At 36.6% G+C, this 19,005-nt stretch overlaps 1 protein-coding gene across 1 annotated transcript in view; it reads left to right on the top strand.

Moving 5' to 3' along the window:
- Positions 1–19,005, top strand: part of WDR72 (WD repeat domain 72) — a 430,783-nt gene that overhangs the window by 174,384 nt on the left and 237,394 nt on the right. The window contains exons 6-11 of the mRNA XM_053717490.1: positions 13,812–13,888; positions 14,401–14,520; positions 15,391–15,536; positions 15,895–15,988; positions 17,465–17,606; positions 18,472–18,717. Of these exons, the coding sequence (XP_053573465.1) occupies positions 13,812–13,888; positions 14,401–14,520; positions 15,391–15,536; positions 15,895–15,988; positions 17,465–17,606; positions 18,472–18,717 (825 nt within the window). The remainder of the gene's footprint in view (positions 1–13,811; positions 13,889–14,400; positions 14,521–15,390; positions 15,537–15,894; positions 15,989–17,464; positions 17,607–18,471; positions 18,718–19,005) is intronic.

Here is a 19,005-nt window from a genome sequence, read left to right as displayed (position 1 = left end):
TTTATTCAGACCCGGTTTTTTGCTATTTTATTACTGCTGCTTGCAGTTCTTCTATCCAGTTGGATTTTCAAACAGCACTTTCTTCTATACTGACGCTTTCAGTTTGCCTGGGATCAAGCTCGATCGTGTGAGCAGCACTTTGGAAAAACTAACACAGCCGTTTGAATTCCTCCATTGGCGATCCGGCTTTCTCCATTATTCACAGCTGTTTTCATCCACCTCTCTCTACTTATCCATAGGTCTCCCGGGTGAGACCTCCAGCGTACTGACTGCTGGTCCTGAATGTCAGCCTGCCTGCACGCACCTAGTTGATTCAAGGTGCCACTCTATTTGTGAGTAGATTCTATGCAAATTATTGTTTTACATCAATTTTATATTGATTTACACTATGTTGGCGCCCCTTGTCTTTTCCTCCTCCTAGATTTCCTGATCCATCACACCGTGGACACAAGCTGAGCAAGCCTAACATTTGAACACATATGACACTATATCCTTTATTTTGAAGTGGACTTTCTTTTTATTTGAACACATTTGAACACATATTAACAATATATTTTTTTTGAAGTGGACTTCTTTTTACATGGACACTGAGATATATATATATTAATATATATATATATATATATATATATATATATATATATATATATATATATATATATATATATATATTTAAATATATATATACTCCTTGTTTTTTATTATTTTATGTCATATCATTATATCACAATTGCAAAAACTGTCACAGATTAGAAATTGTTTGCACACCTGAGATTCACAATATATACTTTTGCCATTTAGATTTATTTAAATAGATGTCAATTTGAACCAGACACCAAAGGGTTAGTAATTTTATATTACTGCTATCTCCACTATAGCGCGTCCCCTTAGTTTTTTTTTTTTAGAAATCACTTCAATATACTCCGGAAAACAGTGCACCTCCGTGGTGGATGTATCACGGTTAGGCCAAGAACGACTGAGAAGCGCGACTGACGTGCACAACGTTGGTCAAGCCTATTAGTAGGCCGCACCTAACACATCACCCCTACATTGGTCTATACCGCATTTGTCCTTGAAAAGATCCGGGGAACATGCCACATAAGGCTCCAACAAAGGCAGTGAGTTTAATCAGAGCTACACAGCCTAACTAGGCCTCCAGCTGTAGCCTGAATACATGCAGTCTATCCCCTACCTCCATATAAGGGTTCACACTAAAAACTAGGTGGCCTTCCTGAATAAGCTACCCTCCTACCCTCTCCTATATACTGTCTCCTAGTGAGCTAAGCCTGTGTTCCCCTCCCTTATGCCGCCCAAAATGGGTATGTCCCTTGAGGAGGCTCTAGCTTTGCAGGATCCATTTCCATAGGCCATGAATATAGTGTAACCCACAGAATGAACTGACACCAATGGAAGTTTAATAGTTCTCCCTGGCTGTCTCATGCATCACCCGCACTAACTTCAACTATCCTTCTTTCCTGGATAAATCCACTTGTTATCTCCTAAAAAGTTGTTTCCTCACAGTTTCACTATGTCAAATTCACAAAAAAAGAAGTCTACATTGTCTAACTCTCAGAAAAAGACAGTAATGGATCACTTTCATTACACCCCATCTATGCAAGCGGAGCATCAGATGATGACAAGTCTGACTCCAACATCTCAGCAGAAAGTATGATCAGGGCCTCGATCTCCACTTCAGGGTCAAAAGCTGACAACACTAATGAATTGGTAGATAGTGATACCATCAAAACCCTACTAGCAGGACACCATGACTCCATGTCCAAAAAAAATTGATAGATTTTGTGCAGATTTGAAAAGGGATATAGCATCCACGGGGGAAAGAACAGATGCATTGGAAAGGAAACAAGAAGATCTTATCATTAATCATACTCTTCTTTTGGACTAATCTTGCCAAATAACAACCCTTGAGAAGAATCTAGCTGTCCTGGAGGACAGTTCGAGAAGAAATAATGTCTGCATCAGGGGCATCCCAGAAACAATTCTGTCTCAAGACCTGGAAGCCCTTTTGAAATAATTGTTTAGGGAATTGGTAAGAGAGGCCTCAGATGCTGATGTCAAGATGGACAGAGCTCACAGAGTAGCCAGACCTCGATCTATGTCCATTGAGAAACCTAGAGATGGCCAACTCTACATGGCCTCTACCCCTTCACAAGCCAAGTCACTATTACAAATATGTTAACTCCTATCTGTGGATGAAGACAACCATACGGATACAGCTCCCTGGACACTGGCTCCATGTGCGGGGCCCCAGAGTGGCAACCTCTAGCACATAGATCTTCCCAACCACGAAGGAGACCTACTAAAAACTACTTAAAACCACCTTAGAACTCTCTTGTTACTAGGCACATTCTACAGGATACTTTATACTCTCAGGAAAGAGAGCTTACATCTGCAAGTGTATCCTTTATTTTGATAATGATCATCTTTCTTTTCCTTAGAAAGATAGTTGGTAATCGATTTGTTCGATGTATTCCTTGTTCAATGTATTCATACTTTATATCCACCACAGTTACTTCACTATTTGTTTTTATAATGTTAACCCACTGTTGCTTTGTTTTTTTAGGCTTTGTGTTCTGCCTCAGGTGAGAGTTATAACTGCAAAAATATATTATACATATATGGAAAACTAGAGGATACATCACCTAGACATGCATAAACATTTACCTCTAGTTTGATGTATTCATACCGTATCTCCACCACAGTTACTTCACTATTTGTGTTTATAATGTTAACCCGCTGTTGCTTTGTTTATTAGGTTTTGTGCTCTGCCACAGGTGAGAGATATAATTGCAAATATATACCATATATACATGGACAACTAGAAGGTACATCACCCAGGCATGCATAAACACTCACCCTTGACCCCCATCACTGATAATATCTAGTTAGACCTAAATTAAAACTTTGGGTGCTCTACACTACAGAAAAACAAAAAAACAGAGAGCACATGACCCCTAGATCACGTAGTCACTAACCCTCCCCTCCCTTAGTTTAAGTATAGGTAGACCTCAGTTTATGCTGGGGTTAGGTTCCAAAAGGAATGGTTGTAAATCGAAACCGTTGTAAATTGGAACCCAGTTTATAATGTAAGTCAATGGGAAGTGAGGGAGTTAGGTTCCAGGCCCCTCTCAAAATTGGTATAAGTAACACCTAATACATTATTTTTAAAGCTTTGAAATGAAGACTTTAAATGCTTAACAGCATTATAAACCTAATAAAATAATCACACAACACAGAATATATAATTAAACTACATTTGCTAAACAGCATTATAAACCTAATAAAATAATCACACAACACAGACTTTACTTGCATTTTTCTGCAAACAGTTCTTTCTATGCATTCCAATCTGGACTGATTTATAGACAGGAAGATCTTGTTCCTTTGCAAGCTGCTCGATAGCTCAGGTCTGCTTAAACTGATTAATTTCAGCTTGCTTGGCTTGCATATCTTTGCTGCAACACAAGTGGACAGCTCCACCTACTGGCCATTTTAATCAATGCACTGCTTCTCAATGCTTTTCAATAGCAGTCACATGACTGAAAAAAGGTTGTTATTCTGATACGGAGCAAACCGTTGTAAACTGAGGGCCACCTGTATATGTATAGTTATCTTCATGCCATCCTGGACTCCCATACCGTGGGGCTTCAGTATGGCCTTGAGCAGCAATTCTGCACTTGCTAACTTTGTTAATCTTGTCATATGCAGCTTTTTCTGTATTGACTGTGACCCTGTGCAATTCTTTTCCCCACTATCTCTTCTATTACTCTTTCCTTTCCCCCTCTTTTAAAAAAAAAAAAAAAAGCACCCAGAAACGGTTTAAGACAAAGAGCTGGAGAGTACTGAACTGGCCAGCAATGAGTCCAGATCTCAATCCCATAGAGCATCTGTGGAGAGATCTCAAAACAGCAGTTGGGAAAAGGAGCCCTTCCAATTTGAGAAACCTGGAGCAGTTTTTAAAAGGAGAGTGGTCCAAAATTCCAGTAGAGAGGTGTAGGAAATGTATTGATGGTTACAGGAAGCAACTGATTTCAGTAATGTATATCAAGGGGTGTGTTACCAAGTATTAAATTGAGCGTGTCAATAATTTTGTCCAGTCCATTGTGTCAGATTTGGCTTTTTTTAGCCACTTTGTTGTGTCATCCCAATACAAACAAAATAAATAAACACAAGAATGCCTAAACATTTGTAATTGCAACAATTTTCTTGGGGGAGTGGTGCATTATCTGACAGAAATGCAGGGGTGCCAATATTTTTAGCCAAGACTGTATATGTATATATATATATATATATATATATATATATATATTTATATATATATATATATATATATATATATATGAATATCTATTTAAAAGTACTTAGAACATATGTGAAGAACATTGGAATGTGAATTATTTATAGTACATACATAGTTAAACACTTTATTAAATATGAATATTGCATATATAAGATTTTAAATGTTTTCAGCTACTTGTCTGCAAAAGGGCTCCAATATACCGTACTTATATATGTCTATATATGTAAACATACATACAGTATATACATACATATATATGTATGTATCTCTATGTTAAAGTCCTTTGCATGCCTTTTTTTCTAACACTTGAGACCTCATATATTTGAGCACCTATAACTTTTTATTGCAATTTTTAAAAATGTTTTTTATTAGACAGTGTGATTATGAGTGTAACTGTACTGTTAAATATATTTTTATGTGTTTTGTGCCACTTTTTTGTCTTGCTTTACCAGAGCTCTAAATTCTCTCTATTTCAACAAGCGTTAAAATCAATTGTGCTGAAGTAAACACATTTATTTTCAACCTGTAATACGTGCGCTACTTCCAATGCACGCAGAGAGCTGTGATAAACCCCTTTTTGCTTGTGCGCAACTTTTAGTGCACCATTCATAATCTAGCCAAAGAATGTTCTGAGCTTGTAAGGAAATTAGATATCAGTATTTTATCAAATATCTCTGCCTGTATACCAAAGACTAATATTTAGGGCTTGATATTCAAGTTATGCAAAACATTTTAGATTTTTTTTAGCCCTTGTATTGTAACTTAGGAATCTTGGTTTCACATAAAGAAAACTACATAGCAACATAAACCTCTCTCAAGATAAAATTTGTGTTTCTAAAAATTTTTTAAGGGCCTTGCTGTACCAGCAAGACCCCTTATATCATCTCATCTGAGCGACGAGGTTTTGAATATCAGGCCCTTAGAGAGAATAATTAAAAATGAACATTGTATTACTTATCTTCCCTACCACCTACTGGCAGTGTAATTTCTTCTGCTGGCTATGGTTTACATAGCTTTTCCATAGCCAATTCAGTAGAGGTGGGGATAGCACAAGAAACAAAAAGGCACTATACTGAAAGTTACACGGGACACTGCGCAGAGTTAACAATATACACTATCGATTCCTACATTCATTTGCCTGACAGTTTGACTGTAACATTCAGCCGAAAATTGGGAATGCCAATTGGGTGGAAAACCCCATGTGATCACTCTACGTCACACACAGTTTATCCGGGACCTCAACAGAACCCTCACAGAGCGCGGACGGTGAAAGGATACGAAAAGCTCCCACTGCAAGTGTGGCGTCTGGCATATGAAAGATATTACCCAGGCAGGGGAGTAAGGTACGTTTCCAGTGAAGCCGTGCAAGTTTGTTTACTCAGGAAGTCGGATGATAAAGGCATAAATGTGTAAAGGTATTACTGATATTGCTCCTATAACTTGAATCATCTTAAACTCTTCTCTGCTATAGCAGTCTATGTGATTATTCAGATCTATCAGCCTCATATATAGAGGTGGTATGTGACTCTGACTATATTAGCCACTGTGAGCAGTGTCTTTCGTTTTTGGACTTTTAAACAGACTTTTTACACAGTATTTTACTAACCTTTTTATGTATGTCAGTGACCGGTCACAATTTTGTCATTGAATTGTTTATATATATATTTTTCTTTACAAAAAACTCTAATGATATTATCTGTGTGATCATTTGTTGAATATAATCCTTGTATTGATATATAATTAATACATTTGCACACATTTATATTGCCTCTAGTACTCTCCCCAGCACTTTTTTTTGCGCTTCCCAGTGATTATCCTTAAACAGTGCATTTATAGGGGTGACTTTTATCTCTGGAAAGCTGTGGGATAGTTAGGTTAGCTATACTCCCATACACATCACAAGAAAAAGCAGCCATTTAAAATGCAAAAATAAAGGAAAATGACCTATTTGTAAACAATTTAATATACCCCAGCAGGTAAAAAATAATTGGGAACACATTAAAGGGAAGAATTTTTTTTACAGTAAACCGTTCCTTTAATTAGATCCAAAAAAAACTGGTTATGGCCTTTACAACCTATTTATAGTGTTACAGTGTTTTTGTTAACTTGTAACAAAGTGTCAACTATGGGAGTCATAGTTGACAATAGTATTGAGCTTGCATTCTATTGGCAGTTCCAATCAGCCAATAGAATGCACGCTCAATCCTATTGGCTGATTGGATCAGCCAATAGGAATGAAGCTCAATCAACCAATAGGATTTTTTCACCTTTAATTCCGATTGACTGATAGAATTGGATGACATCACTTAAAGAAACATTCAGTCCGGAAGACTTCATTTGAAGAGGAGGCTCCCCGCCGGATGTCTTGAAAATGGACCCGCTCCACGCCGGATGGATGAAGATAGAAGATGCCGTCTGGATGAAGACTTCTGCCTGTCTGGAGGACCACTTCTGCCGGCTTGGATGAATACTTCCCCCGGCTTCGTTGAGGACTTCTTGCCGCTTCGCTGAGGACTTCTCCCGGCTTCGTTGAGGATGGATGTCGGCTCTTTAAAACTGTAAGTGGATCTTCAGGGGTTAGTGTAAGGTTTTTTTAGGGGTTTATTTGGTGGGTTTTAGTTTTAGATTAGGCTTTGGGCAATTGAAAAAGAGCTAAATGCCCTTTTAAGGGCAATGCCCATCCAAATGCCCTTTTCAGCTTAGTTTTTTTTAGTTAGGTTTATATTTGGGGGGTTTGGTTGTGTAGGTGGTGGGTTTTACTGTTGGGGGGTGTTTGTATTTTTTGTACAGGTAAAAGAGCTGATTTCTTTGAGGCAATGCCCCGCAAAAGGCCCTTTTAAGGGCTCGGTAGTTTATTGTAGGCTAGGATTTTTATTTTTATTTTGGGGGGGATTTTTTTCATTTTGATAGGGCTATTAGATTAAGTGTAATTAGTTTAAATATCTGATAAAAAAAATTTTTTGTGTAATTTAGTTTTTTTTTTTAATTTAGGTAATTGTATTTAATTTAGGTAATTTATTTAATTGTAGTGTAAGGTCAGGTGTTAGTGTAACTCAGGTTAGGTTTTATTTTACAGGTAAATTTGTATTTATTTTAGCTAGGTAGTTAGCAAATAGTTAATAACTATTTAGTTACTATTCTACCTAATTAAAATAAATACAAACTTAGCTGTAAAATAAAAATAAACCCAGAGGCCTAGATTTAGAGTTGGGCGGTAGCCGTCAAAACCAGCGTTAGAGGCTCCTAACGCTGGTTTTGGGCTACCGCCGGTATTTAGAGTCAGTCATTAAAGGGTCTAACGCTCACTTTCCAGCCGCGACTTTTCCATACCGCAGATCCCCTTACGTCATTTGCGTATCCTATCTTTTCAATGGGATCTTTCTAACGCCGGTATTTAGAGTCAATTAGAGTCGCAGAAAAAAGTCAGTAGTTAAGAGCTTTCTGGGCTAACGCCGGTTCATAAACCTCTTAAATACTGTGCTTTAAAGTACACTAACACCCATAAACTACTTATGTACCCCTAAACCGAGGTCCCCCCACATCGCGGCCACATCGCGATTACATTTTTTAACCCCTAATCTGCCGACCGCCACCTACGTTATACTTATGTACCCCTAATCTGCTGCCCCTAACACCGCCGACCCCTATATTATATTTATTAACCCTTAACCTGCCACCCACAACGTCGCCGCCAGCTACCTACAATAATTAACCCCTAATCTGCCGACCGCAAAGCGCCGCCACCTACGTTATCCTTATGTACCCCTAATCTGCTCCCCCTAACACCGCCTACCCCTATATTATATTTATTAACCCCCAATCTGCCCCCCTCAATGTCGCCTCCACCTGCCTACACTTATTAACCCCTAATCTGCCGAGCGGACCGCACCGCTACTATAATAAATGGATTAACCCCTAAAGCTAAGTCTAACCCTAACACTAACATCCACCTAAATTAAATATAATTTAAATCTAACGAAATAAATTAACTCTTATTAAATAAATTATTCCTATTTAAAGCTAAATTCTTACCTGTAAAATAAACCCTAATATAGCTACAATATAAATAATGATTATATTATAGCTATTTTAGGATTTATATTTATTTTACAGGTAACTTTGTATTTATTTTAACCAGGTACAATAGCTATTAAATAGTTAAGAACTATTTAATAGCTAAAATAGTTAAAATAATTACAAAATTACCTGTAAAATAAATCCTAACCTAAGTTACAATTAAACCTAACACTACATGATCAATAAATTAATTAAACAAAATACCTACAATTATCTACAATTAAACCTAACACTACACTATCAATAAATTAATTAAATACAATATCTACAAATAAATACAATGAAATACACTAACTAAAGTACAAAAAATAAAAAAATATTTACAAAAATTAGAAAAATATTACAACAATTTTAAACTAATTACACCTACTCTAATAAAATAACAAAGCCCCTAATAAAATAACAAAGCCCCCCAAAATAAAAAAAATGCCCTACCCTATTCTAAATTAAAAAAGTTCAAAGCTCTTTTACATTACCAGCCCTGAACAGGGCATGCCCCAAAGAATTCAGCTCTTTTGCCTGTAAAAAAAACACATACAATACCCCCCCAACATTATAACCCACCACCCACATACCCCTAATCTAACCCAAACCCCCCTTAAATAAACCTAACACTAAGCCCCTGAAGATCTTCCTACCTTATCTTCACCATACCAGGTTCACCGATCCGTCCTCGGAAGTTTTGATCCAAGCCTCGGAAGTGTTGATCCAAGCCCAAGCGGGGGGCTGAAGAGTGACGTCCATCCTCGGGCTTAAGTCTGGATCCAAGCGGCGGCTGAAGAACTCCATCATCGGGCTGAAGTCAGAAGTCCATCATCGGGATGAAGTCTTCTATCAAGCCGCATCTTCAATCTTCTTTCTTCTGGAGCGGAGCCATCTTCTTTCCAACCGACGCGGATCCAACCTCTTCAACCGACGCCTACTCGCCGAATGACGGTTCCTTTAAATGACGTCATCCAAGATGGCGTCCCACGAATTCCGATTGGCTGATAGGATTCTATCAGCCAATCGGAATTAAGGTAGGAATATTTTGATTGGCTGATGGAATAAGCCAATCAGAATCAAGTTCAATCCGATTGGCTGATCCAATCAGCCAATCAGATTGAGCTCGCATTCTATTGGCTGTTCCGATCAGCCAATAGAATGCAAACTCAATCTGATTGGCTTATTGGATCAGCCAATCGGATTGAACTTGATTCTGATTGGCTGATTACATCAGCCAATCAGAATTTTCCTACCTTAATTCTGATTGGCTGATAGAATGCTATCAGCCAATCGGAATTCGAGGGACGCCATCTTGGATGACGTCATTTAAAGGAACCGTCATTCGGCGAGTAGGCGTCGGTTGAAGAGGTTGGATCCGCGTCGGTTGGAAAGAAGATGGCTCCGCTCCGCTCCAGAGATTGAAGATGCGGCTTGATAGAAGACTTCATCCCGATGATGGACTTCCGACTTCAGCCCGATGATGGAGTTCTTCAGCCGCCGCTTGGATCCAGACTTCAGCCCGAGGATGGACGTCACTCTTCAGCCCCCTGCTTGGGCTTGGATCAACACTTCCGAGGTTTGGATCAAGACTTCCAAAGACGGATCGGTGAACCTGGTATGGTGAAGATAAGGTAGGAATATCTTCAGGGGCTTAGTGTTAGGTTTATTTAAGGGGGGTTTGGGTTAGATTAGGGGTATGTGGGTGGTGGGTTGTAATGTTGGGGGGGGGTATTGTATGTGTTTTTTTTACAGGCAAAAGAGCTGAATTCTTTGGGGCATGCCCCGCAAAGGGCCCTGTTCAGGGCTGGTAAGGTAAAAGAGCTTTGAACTTTTTTAATTTAGAATAGGGTAGGGCATTTTTTATTTTGGGGGGCTTTGTTATTTTATTAGGGGGCTTAGAGTAGGTGTAATTAGTTTAAAATTGTTGTAATATTTTTCTAATGTTTGTAACTATTTTTTTATTTTTTGTAACTTAGTTCTTTTTTATTTTTTGTACTTTAGTTAGTTTATTTCATTGTATTTATTTGTAGATATTGTATTTAATTAATTTATTGATAGTGTAGTGTTAGGTTTAATTGTAGGTAATTTTAGGTATTTTATTTAATTTATTTATTGATCGTGTAGTGTTAGGTTTAATTGTAACTTAGGTTAGGATTTATTTTACAGGTAATTTTGTAATTATTTTAACTAGGTAACTATTAAATAGTTATTAACTATTTAATAGCTATTGTACCTGGTTAATATAATTACAAAGTTGCCTGTAAAATAAATATTAATCCTAAAATAGCTACAATATAATTATAATTTATATTGTAGCTATATTAGGGTTTATTTACAGGTAAGTATTTAGCTTTAAATAGGAATAAGTTATTTAATAATAGTTAATTTATTTCGTTAGATAAAAATTATATTTAACTTAGGGGGATGTTAGGGTTAGGGTTAGAATTAGCTTTAGGGGTTAATACATTTATTAGAATAGCGGTGAGCTCCAGTCGGCAGATTAGGGGTTAATGTTTGAAGTTAGGTGTCGGTGATGTTAGGGAGGGCAGATTAGGGGTTAATACTATTTATTATAGGGTTATTGAGGCGGAAGTGAGGCGGATTAGGGGTTAATAACTTTATTATAATAGCGGCGCGGTCCGGTCGGCAGATTAGGGGTTAATAAGTGTAGGCAGGTGGAGGCGACGTTGTGGGGGGCAGATTAGGGGTTAATTAATATAATATAGGGGTAGGCGGTGTTAGGGGCAGCAGATTAGGGGTACATAGGGATAATGTAAGTAGCGGTGGTTTACGGAGCGGCAGATTAGGGGTTAAGAAAAATATGCAAGTGGCAGCGATAGCGGGGGCGGCAGATTAGAGGTTAATAAGTGTAAGGCTAGGGGTGTGTAGACTCGGGGTACATGTTAGGGTGTTAGGTGCAGACGTAGGAAGTGTTTCCCCATAGAAAACAATGAGGCTGCGTTAGGAGCTGAACGCGGCTTTTTTGCAGGTGTTAGGTTTTTTTTTCAGCTCAAACAGCCCCATTGTTTTCTATGGTGGAATCGTGCACGAGCACGTTTTTGAAGCTGGCCGCGTCCGTAAGCACCGCTGGTATCGAGAGTTGCAGTGGCGTTAAATTATGCTCTACGCTCCTTTTTGGAGCCTAACGCACTGAAAACCCAGCCATTCTGTGAACTCTAAATACCAGCGGTATTTAAAAGGTGCGGCCAGAAAAAAGCACGCGTAGCTAACGCACCCCTTTGGCTGCAGAACTCTAAATCTAGGCGTAAGCTAGCTACAATGTATCTATTAGTTATATTGTAGCTAGCTTAGGGTTTATTTTACAGGTAAGTATTTAGTTTTAAATAGGAATTATTTAGTTATTAATAGAAGGTTTTATTTAGATTTATTTTAATTAGTGGGTATTAGGGTTAGGGTTAGACTTTGGTTTAGGGGTTAATAACTTTAGTATAGTGGCAGCGACGTTGGGGGCTGAAGATTAGGGGTTAATGACTGTAATGTAGGTTGCGGCGATGTTAGGGGCGGCAGATTAGGGGTTAATAATATTTAACTAGTGTTTGTGATGTGGGAGTGCGGCGGTTTAGGGGTTAATATGTTTATTATAGTGGCGGCGATGTTCGGAGCGTCAGATTAGGGGTTAATAATTTTATTATAGTGTTTGCAATGCGGGAGGGCCTCGGTTTAGGGGTTAATAGGTAGTTTATGGGTGTTAGTGTACTTTTTAACACTTTAGTTATGAGTTTTATGCTACAGCTTTGTAGCGTAAATTTCATAACTACTGACTTTAGAATGCGTTACGAATCTTGCGGGATAAGTTGTACCGTTCACTTTTTGGCCTCCCAGAAAAAGCTTGTAATATCAGCACTATGGAAGTTAGGGGTTAATAACTTTAGTATAGTGGCGACGTTGGGGGCTGAAGATTAGGGGTTAATGACTGTAATGTAGGTTGCGGCGATGTTAGGGGCGGCAGATTAGGGGTTAATAATATTTAACTAGTGTTTGTGATGTGGGAGTGCGGCGGTTTAGGGGTTAATATGTTTATTATAGTGGCGGCGATGTTCGGAGCGTCAGATTAGGGGTTAATAATTTTATTATAGTGTTTGCGATGCGGGAGGGCCTCGGTTTAGGGGTTAATAGGTAGTTTATGGGTGTTAGTGTACTTTTTAACACTTTAGTTATGAGTTTTATGCTACAGCTTTGTAGCGTAAAACTCATAACTACTGACTTTAGAATGCGTTACGAGTTACGAATCTTGCGGGATAAGTTGTACCGTTCACTTTTTGGCCTCCCAGAAAAAGCTTGTAATATCAGCGCTATGGAAGTTAGGGGTTAATAACTTTAGTATAGTGGCAGCGACGTTGGGGGCGGAAGATTAGGGGTTAATGACTGTAATGTAGGTTGCGGCGATGTTAGGGGTGGCAGATTAGGGGTTAATAATATTTAACTAGTGTTTGTGATGTGGGAGTGCGGCGGTTTAGGGGTTAATATGTTTATTATAGTGGCGGCGATGTTCGGAGCGTCAGATTAGAGGTTAATAATTTTATTATAGTGTTTGCGATGCGGGAGGGCCTCGGTTTAGGGGTTAATAGGTAGTTTATGGGTGTTAGTGTACTTTTTAACACTTTAGTTATGAGTTTTATGCTGCAGCTTTGTAGCGTAAAACTCATAACTACTGACTTTAGAATGCGTTACGAATCTTGCGGGATAAGTTGTACTGTTCACTTTTTGGCCTCCCAGAAAAAGCTTGTAATATCAGCGCTATGGAAGTCCCATTGAAAAAAGACTTTACGCAAATTGCGTAAGTTAATTTGCGTTAAGGCCAAAAAAGTTTGCGGTACAGCTGTACCTACAAGACTCGTAATAGCAGCGGTAGTGAAAAAGCAGCGCTATAACCCATAACGCTGCGTTTTTACTCATAAAAAAGTTACACTTTCTCATTTACCAAATGCATAACCCCCCATTTTTCCCTATACTGTGTGGCTCTCTCATATTGGGATCAAAGTAATGTAGTTCTGGCTGTTCCTTATCCCATTTTATAAACCTCATAGGTAATGACAGTACATTGCACCAGGACAGCTGTGTACATTGCCACCAAGGGTCCGATGATCTAAAGCTCTCCGCTCAGACAAAATGATCTAATAAGTTTTGTCAGAACTGAGCGGTCCCTCAAACAATTTTACAAATGCAAATTTTAGCATGAGAGCTGTTTATCTCGCTATGCAATGGTCTGGATGTTAAGGAGAGACACCGACATTATATTTAAATGTCTAAAAATATTACAAATATTTTGTGTGATTTCTCACATGCTGGTGAGTTTTTGATAACTGTCCTCACGCGTTCTGCTTTTATGCAAAACATTCAGTACCCTTATTAGATAGGGAAAATGTCACTGTGCATCAAAATAACATCAGTTTATTTTGTCTTTTTGCAGAAGATTCATTGGTTGCAGTGTCTTTTGCTGGTGACCTGAAAGTGTGGAATATATCATCATCAATCAATAGTATACAGGTCTGTTGGATACATATGAAATCCTTTTCTATAATGTTTAAAATTGATACCTTGTGAAAAGATTTTAGATAATATTTTTATCCTGCATAGACTCCTGTCATATGTCTCAACATCAGTAACAGAAATCATCAAGGCAATAGCCAGACTACTGTCTTCTCTTACTATCTGCCCATTTACTCTATTTTACACTTTCTCATCTTCAGATCATCTATCTTCTTCCAATTTATTCTTTCTCTTTTATGCACTGGTAGTATTGATATCTATATGTTTTGGTAGCTGACAACCCTTCAGTACAGATGATCCTAAATGTGACCTAAGATCATTTGAACACTGTTACATTTAATGGGACAAAATGTTCTTAATTATGAAGCTCTTGTAGGAGCAATTTGTATAAAACATGTTTATTTTTCATGCACTATAACAACTTTACCAGTACTTTAAAAGCGCCCTTGATTTAATAATGATTAATGATTTAGTGTCCTTACTCATACAGTTCTTATTTGTATGTGCAGGAAAAACAAAATATTTATGAAGCTGAATCAAAACCTTTGGACTCTACACAATGCCGTGCTGTACGCTTCTGCACATACACTGAACGACTTCTGTTGGTGATCTGCTCCAACTCTTGGAAGGTATTACACTGCATTTGATTTCTACAGTCTGAACAATTATTTAAAGTCTGGGAAAATACCATTTTTCCTAGAGATTAAAACCATATACCCATTGATATGCTATATTAGTACACTTTAGTTGTCACTTTAGTTGAACTTTGCACCTTATGCATTCAGCATTATTAAAAAGGAATTTAAAAGTTTATATCATTGACATGTGATATATTTCAATAAGTTAAAAATATTATTGCATGACGTTAAAGCTGTTGATTAGTTTGTTTTGCAACTAACATAAGAACATGTGTGTGCAGTATCTGTCCATAGGACATGCCCTACAAGCATAAAACTTTCAGGAACATTGATTTTTCAAAGAGCAAACAAAACTGTAATACATTTTCGAAGGAGCCATTTTAGATGCAGCAAAAAAAAATATATATTTTAATGTTCCTTTAATGACAAACAATATCCCTTAGAACATAAAACAAGACTCATTTAATTTGAAAGTGTATCTTTCATTTAGGGAATGCGCCTTATATGCTACCTGGACCCTTTACCACAAACAATGGAATTAAGAGGGACCATGTTGTCTGAGCTTGCTTGAATTCCATCAATGTGGATACATAATAATCATAGTAAGAGGCTCAACATTTTTTTTTAGAAGATAGAACAAACAAAAAGTGACCTCAATGTATTATTCACGCAACGTTTTATAAATAAAAAACTGTTGTGCAGATCGTTTTAAACTTTTACATGTTTCATCATTATATCCTTGTTAATTTACAAAATTGTATTTAATTATACTGACTGCTTGTGCTAATAATTCTTTCCAACTCATTTCTTTATTTGAGTTATACCATAGTGTATGCTGAGAGTGTTTTGTTTCTATACTAGGTCTATGACTATTGTGATTTTTCCATGCTCTGCTCTGACAATTGCAAGAAAGGCCAGTACTTTGCTGGGGGAGAGTTCCTAGCAGCTAACAGACTTATTATTTGGACAGAAGATGGACACAGCTATATCTACCAGCTGCTTAACAGGTGGGCAGAAATAAGAATGCCATATGATAAGTTCAGGTACTAAGTAAGCTGTTTATAAGTTTATGATGAAAAGCCCTGTTTGTCACACTTGATCAAAACCCATAACAAAACCTTTTTGACATTAGAACATTTGGCATGAGTTTGCACTCTTTTTGGTCTTTATGTGAAGCAGCAGGAGATGAAGAAATACGATTAGCCGTGTTCAACTTGATTGGACAGATGGTGCTATGATTTCCAGCAACACAAAAGTAATTAGTTGCCATCTCAACTACTTTTATTGCTAAGAATTTTAAACCTGACATCCATATTTAGTTTGATGTAATTCTAATTCCTCATGTTGTGTTTTTTTTCTTCAAAGTGGCCTACCCAAGAGTATATACCCAAATGAGGGAGGATTAGTGAAAGAAACAATTACTCCTCACTTACTCTGCTCTACAAATGGAGAAGAAAAGGTAAACATGTAACGTTAAAAAAAAAAGACTTGATGGATCACAAAATACATTATTATTATTAATAATAATAATAATAATACAAATGTATTTATTATTTACTTTTATGTGTAAAGTGTAGACTTATCTTATGAGAGGTAATTTTATAAAACTGAATTTCTGTAGTATTGCTGCAAGACAATTGAGCCCTAGTTTCAACAAACTTTTTGTGAAAAATGTAATTTGATTTGTACTATTCATTATGCCCATATGAGGATTCTTCGTCAGTTACAGCAAAAGTTTTGAACCCATCTTCATCAAAGCAAACATGGTGATAAATCATATTAATTATTGAAAAACTGATTATTCGACCCTTACATATAAAGCTTCAAAGTAGCAATATTAATCTTTGTCTTGCAGGTCAATATCATTAAAAAAATGTTTTTGTGATCTTGTACACTGTTATATCACACTTGTTTTAGTTACTAGATTAAAATACTTTTTTTTAACAGCTATGCAAAATTTGTCAATCTTGAGCCTATGAAAGTTATACTGATCTTTCATTTCACTGGTTCAAGGACCCCTGAAGGCAGTTCCCATTTGTTTTATTTATTTTTTTTGCTTTTTTTGTTTTATTTTAATAGAAATGTAGCAGAGCTTAGACTGAAATGTCGTAAACGTACCTTTTGCATAGTTTAAGGACATAAAATTGCTGTGTAAATTATTTATACACAGAGATTGCCTTAATCAAATTTAACCTGAATCTGAAATTGTCTAATAGTTTATATCTATATATGATGCCATGGACTTATCAGGTGTTGAGATTGCCCATTAGAAAAAAATCGAATTCCTGTTATGAAATTTACAGTTTCAAACAAAATCCTGTATTTATTTATTTATATGAGTTCCTGTTTTATAGCTCATATAGAAATCACTAAAAAGAGAATGTAGAATTTTCTGGGTATGAGTAACACAAATCTCTGACTGCTAGTTTTTAGAGTATTTTTATGTGTCATATAAAGTGGTTGACAATTCAATGGCAAAAAGCCCATATCCATGTGCAGTGACAATTTAATCTGTTTCTCAAAAGAGATTTGCAAGTTAAACAGGATAATGTGTTGTTAAATAGCTTCTGGATAAGGTGGTGCAATCATTTTCTAGATGTGCTTGCAGGTAGTGTATATGGTGAAACATAACATTTTTATATTTCTATTAAGAAAAAACTGAAACCAGAAATTATTTTTCCTGATATTATGGGATGTCCTTATCACTTCCATTAGCATTCCAGGGATTTTCTGTATTCTATAAACGCCTCACATTATTTTCTTATTATGATATTCACCTGTCAACTAATTACATCAATGTAATTTTGGTGCATTTGATTGTACACCGTAAGTAGTGCTGTTAAATTCCAAAATGCCTCAGTAACTGCTCATATACTCTAAAGGCAACTATGAGCACTATTGATAACAATTTTCACGATTATATTTTTTTCTACAGGGTTATTCATATGCAATGGGCTTTATGAACCAGAGGAAGGAACCATTCTTTAAGGTACTATACTCCGGGGATGAGTCAGGAAGAATCCATTTATGGCACATTCCAGATGTCCTTGTATTACAGTTTGATGGTCCACCATTGGGTAAGAGTTGGCATTTTGCTCTTCAGCACAACAATTTTTCTTTAAAGAGATAATACACTGAGATGGGAACTACATTTGTTTAAAACAGTGAATATTTTTTCATGAAGACAAATGTTTGAGTATTTGCTGAACATTCAAAACTTTTGTTTTGCAAATAAATGTTACATTTGAATGAATATTAGCTAATGTTAATGTACAATTGAAAATAAAATATAACATACTAATATAATAACGTTTATTATTGAGACTGTAGAGTGAAAATGAAACATAAATGAAACATAAATGAACTCTCCATTGTACTTCTATTATCAATTTTGCTTAATTCTCTAAATATCCTTTCTTAAAGTGTAATCCTAGGTGAGCTCAGGAGCGTGCACATGTCTTTAGCCATCTAGCGAAAGTGTTTGCAACATTGTTTATTGCAATGTTATACATAGTTACAAAACACTGCTGCCATAGAGTGACACATGCACGCTCCTGAGCTCCTATCAGCCTACCTAGATCTACTAGTCAACAAAGGATACCAAGAGAACAAAGCAAATGTGATAATAGGAGTAAATTAAAACTTTATTTAAAACTCTACCTGAATCGCGAAAGTTTCATTTTGACTTTACTGTCTCTTTAATGTACACCTATGGGAATGATTGATTAAATATAGTAATGGAAAATAACATTACTTCTATAGAAATATTTAATTGGAAAACGTATGTTAAATTTTACACGTATTGATTATGTGGTATAATGTTTTCTAATGTCTATCTACTGATACATTAGAAAGTGAAGTTATTAAAGTTAACATTGTTTATATACAGTGAAGATATCCTTTATTTCATTTAAAAAATATATATATATATTTTTTCTCCAGAGCTTCAGATAGAGACAACCATAACCCTTCAAGAGATTTTTGATAGCCATAAATCTATGGCAGAAGGAATCATAGATCACCTTTGTACCCCCCAAGAAGGGAGGATGCATACAACAGTCACTTCATCTGTATATATTCATAACCTTGATAAACTAGTGTGCGGTTGTGAAGATGGAAACATTGTTATTACCCTAGCTCTACATGCAGCTAGAGCAAGACTTCTTGAAGATCATCCATTACTGAAAGGTAACATTGACACATAGATCTTTAAAAGGGTAACTAGATATAGCTGGGAGATCAACACCCACAATATTGTATTCTAAATATAGCGGGATGAGATCGCTTCCATGCTATAATTCTCGCTAAACATGAAATACTGGTGTGAAAATGCCAAAATTACAACAAGATCTTTTTTGCCTATCTTCATGAATTAATTATTAATTCCATTAAATAGTAGTGTGAAGACATAAAGACTTACATTTTCTAAATTTGCACAGCCCATTTGAAACATGGTTTAAGGAAAAAGTCATATAC

This window comes from Bombina bombina, chromosome 6, assembly GCF_027579735.1.
Source record: "Bombina bombina isolate aBomBom1 chromosome 6, aBomBom1.pri, whole genome shotgun sequence".
NCBI classification, from domain to species: domain Eukaryota; kingdom Metazoa; phylum Chordata; class Amphibia; order Anura; family Bombinatoridae; genus Bombina; species Bombina bombina.
The sequence above is the reverse complement of the archived record's forward strand: the minus strand, read 5'-3'. Positions and strand labels throughout refer to the sequence as shown.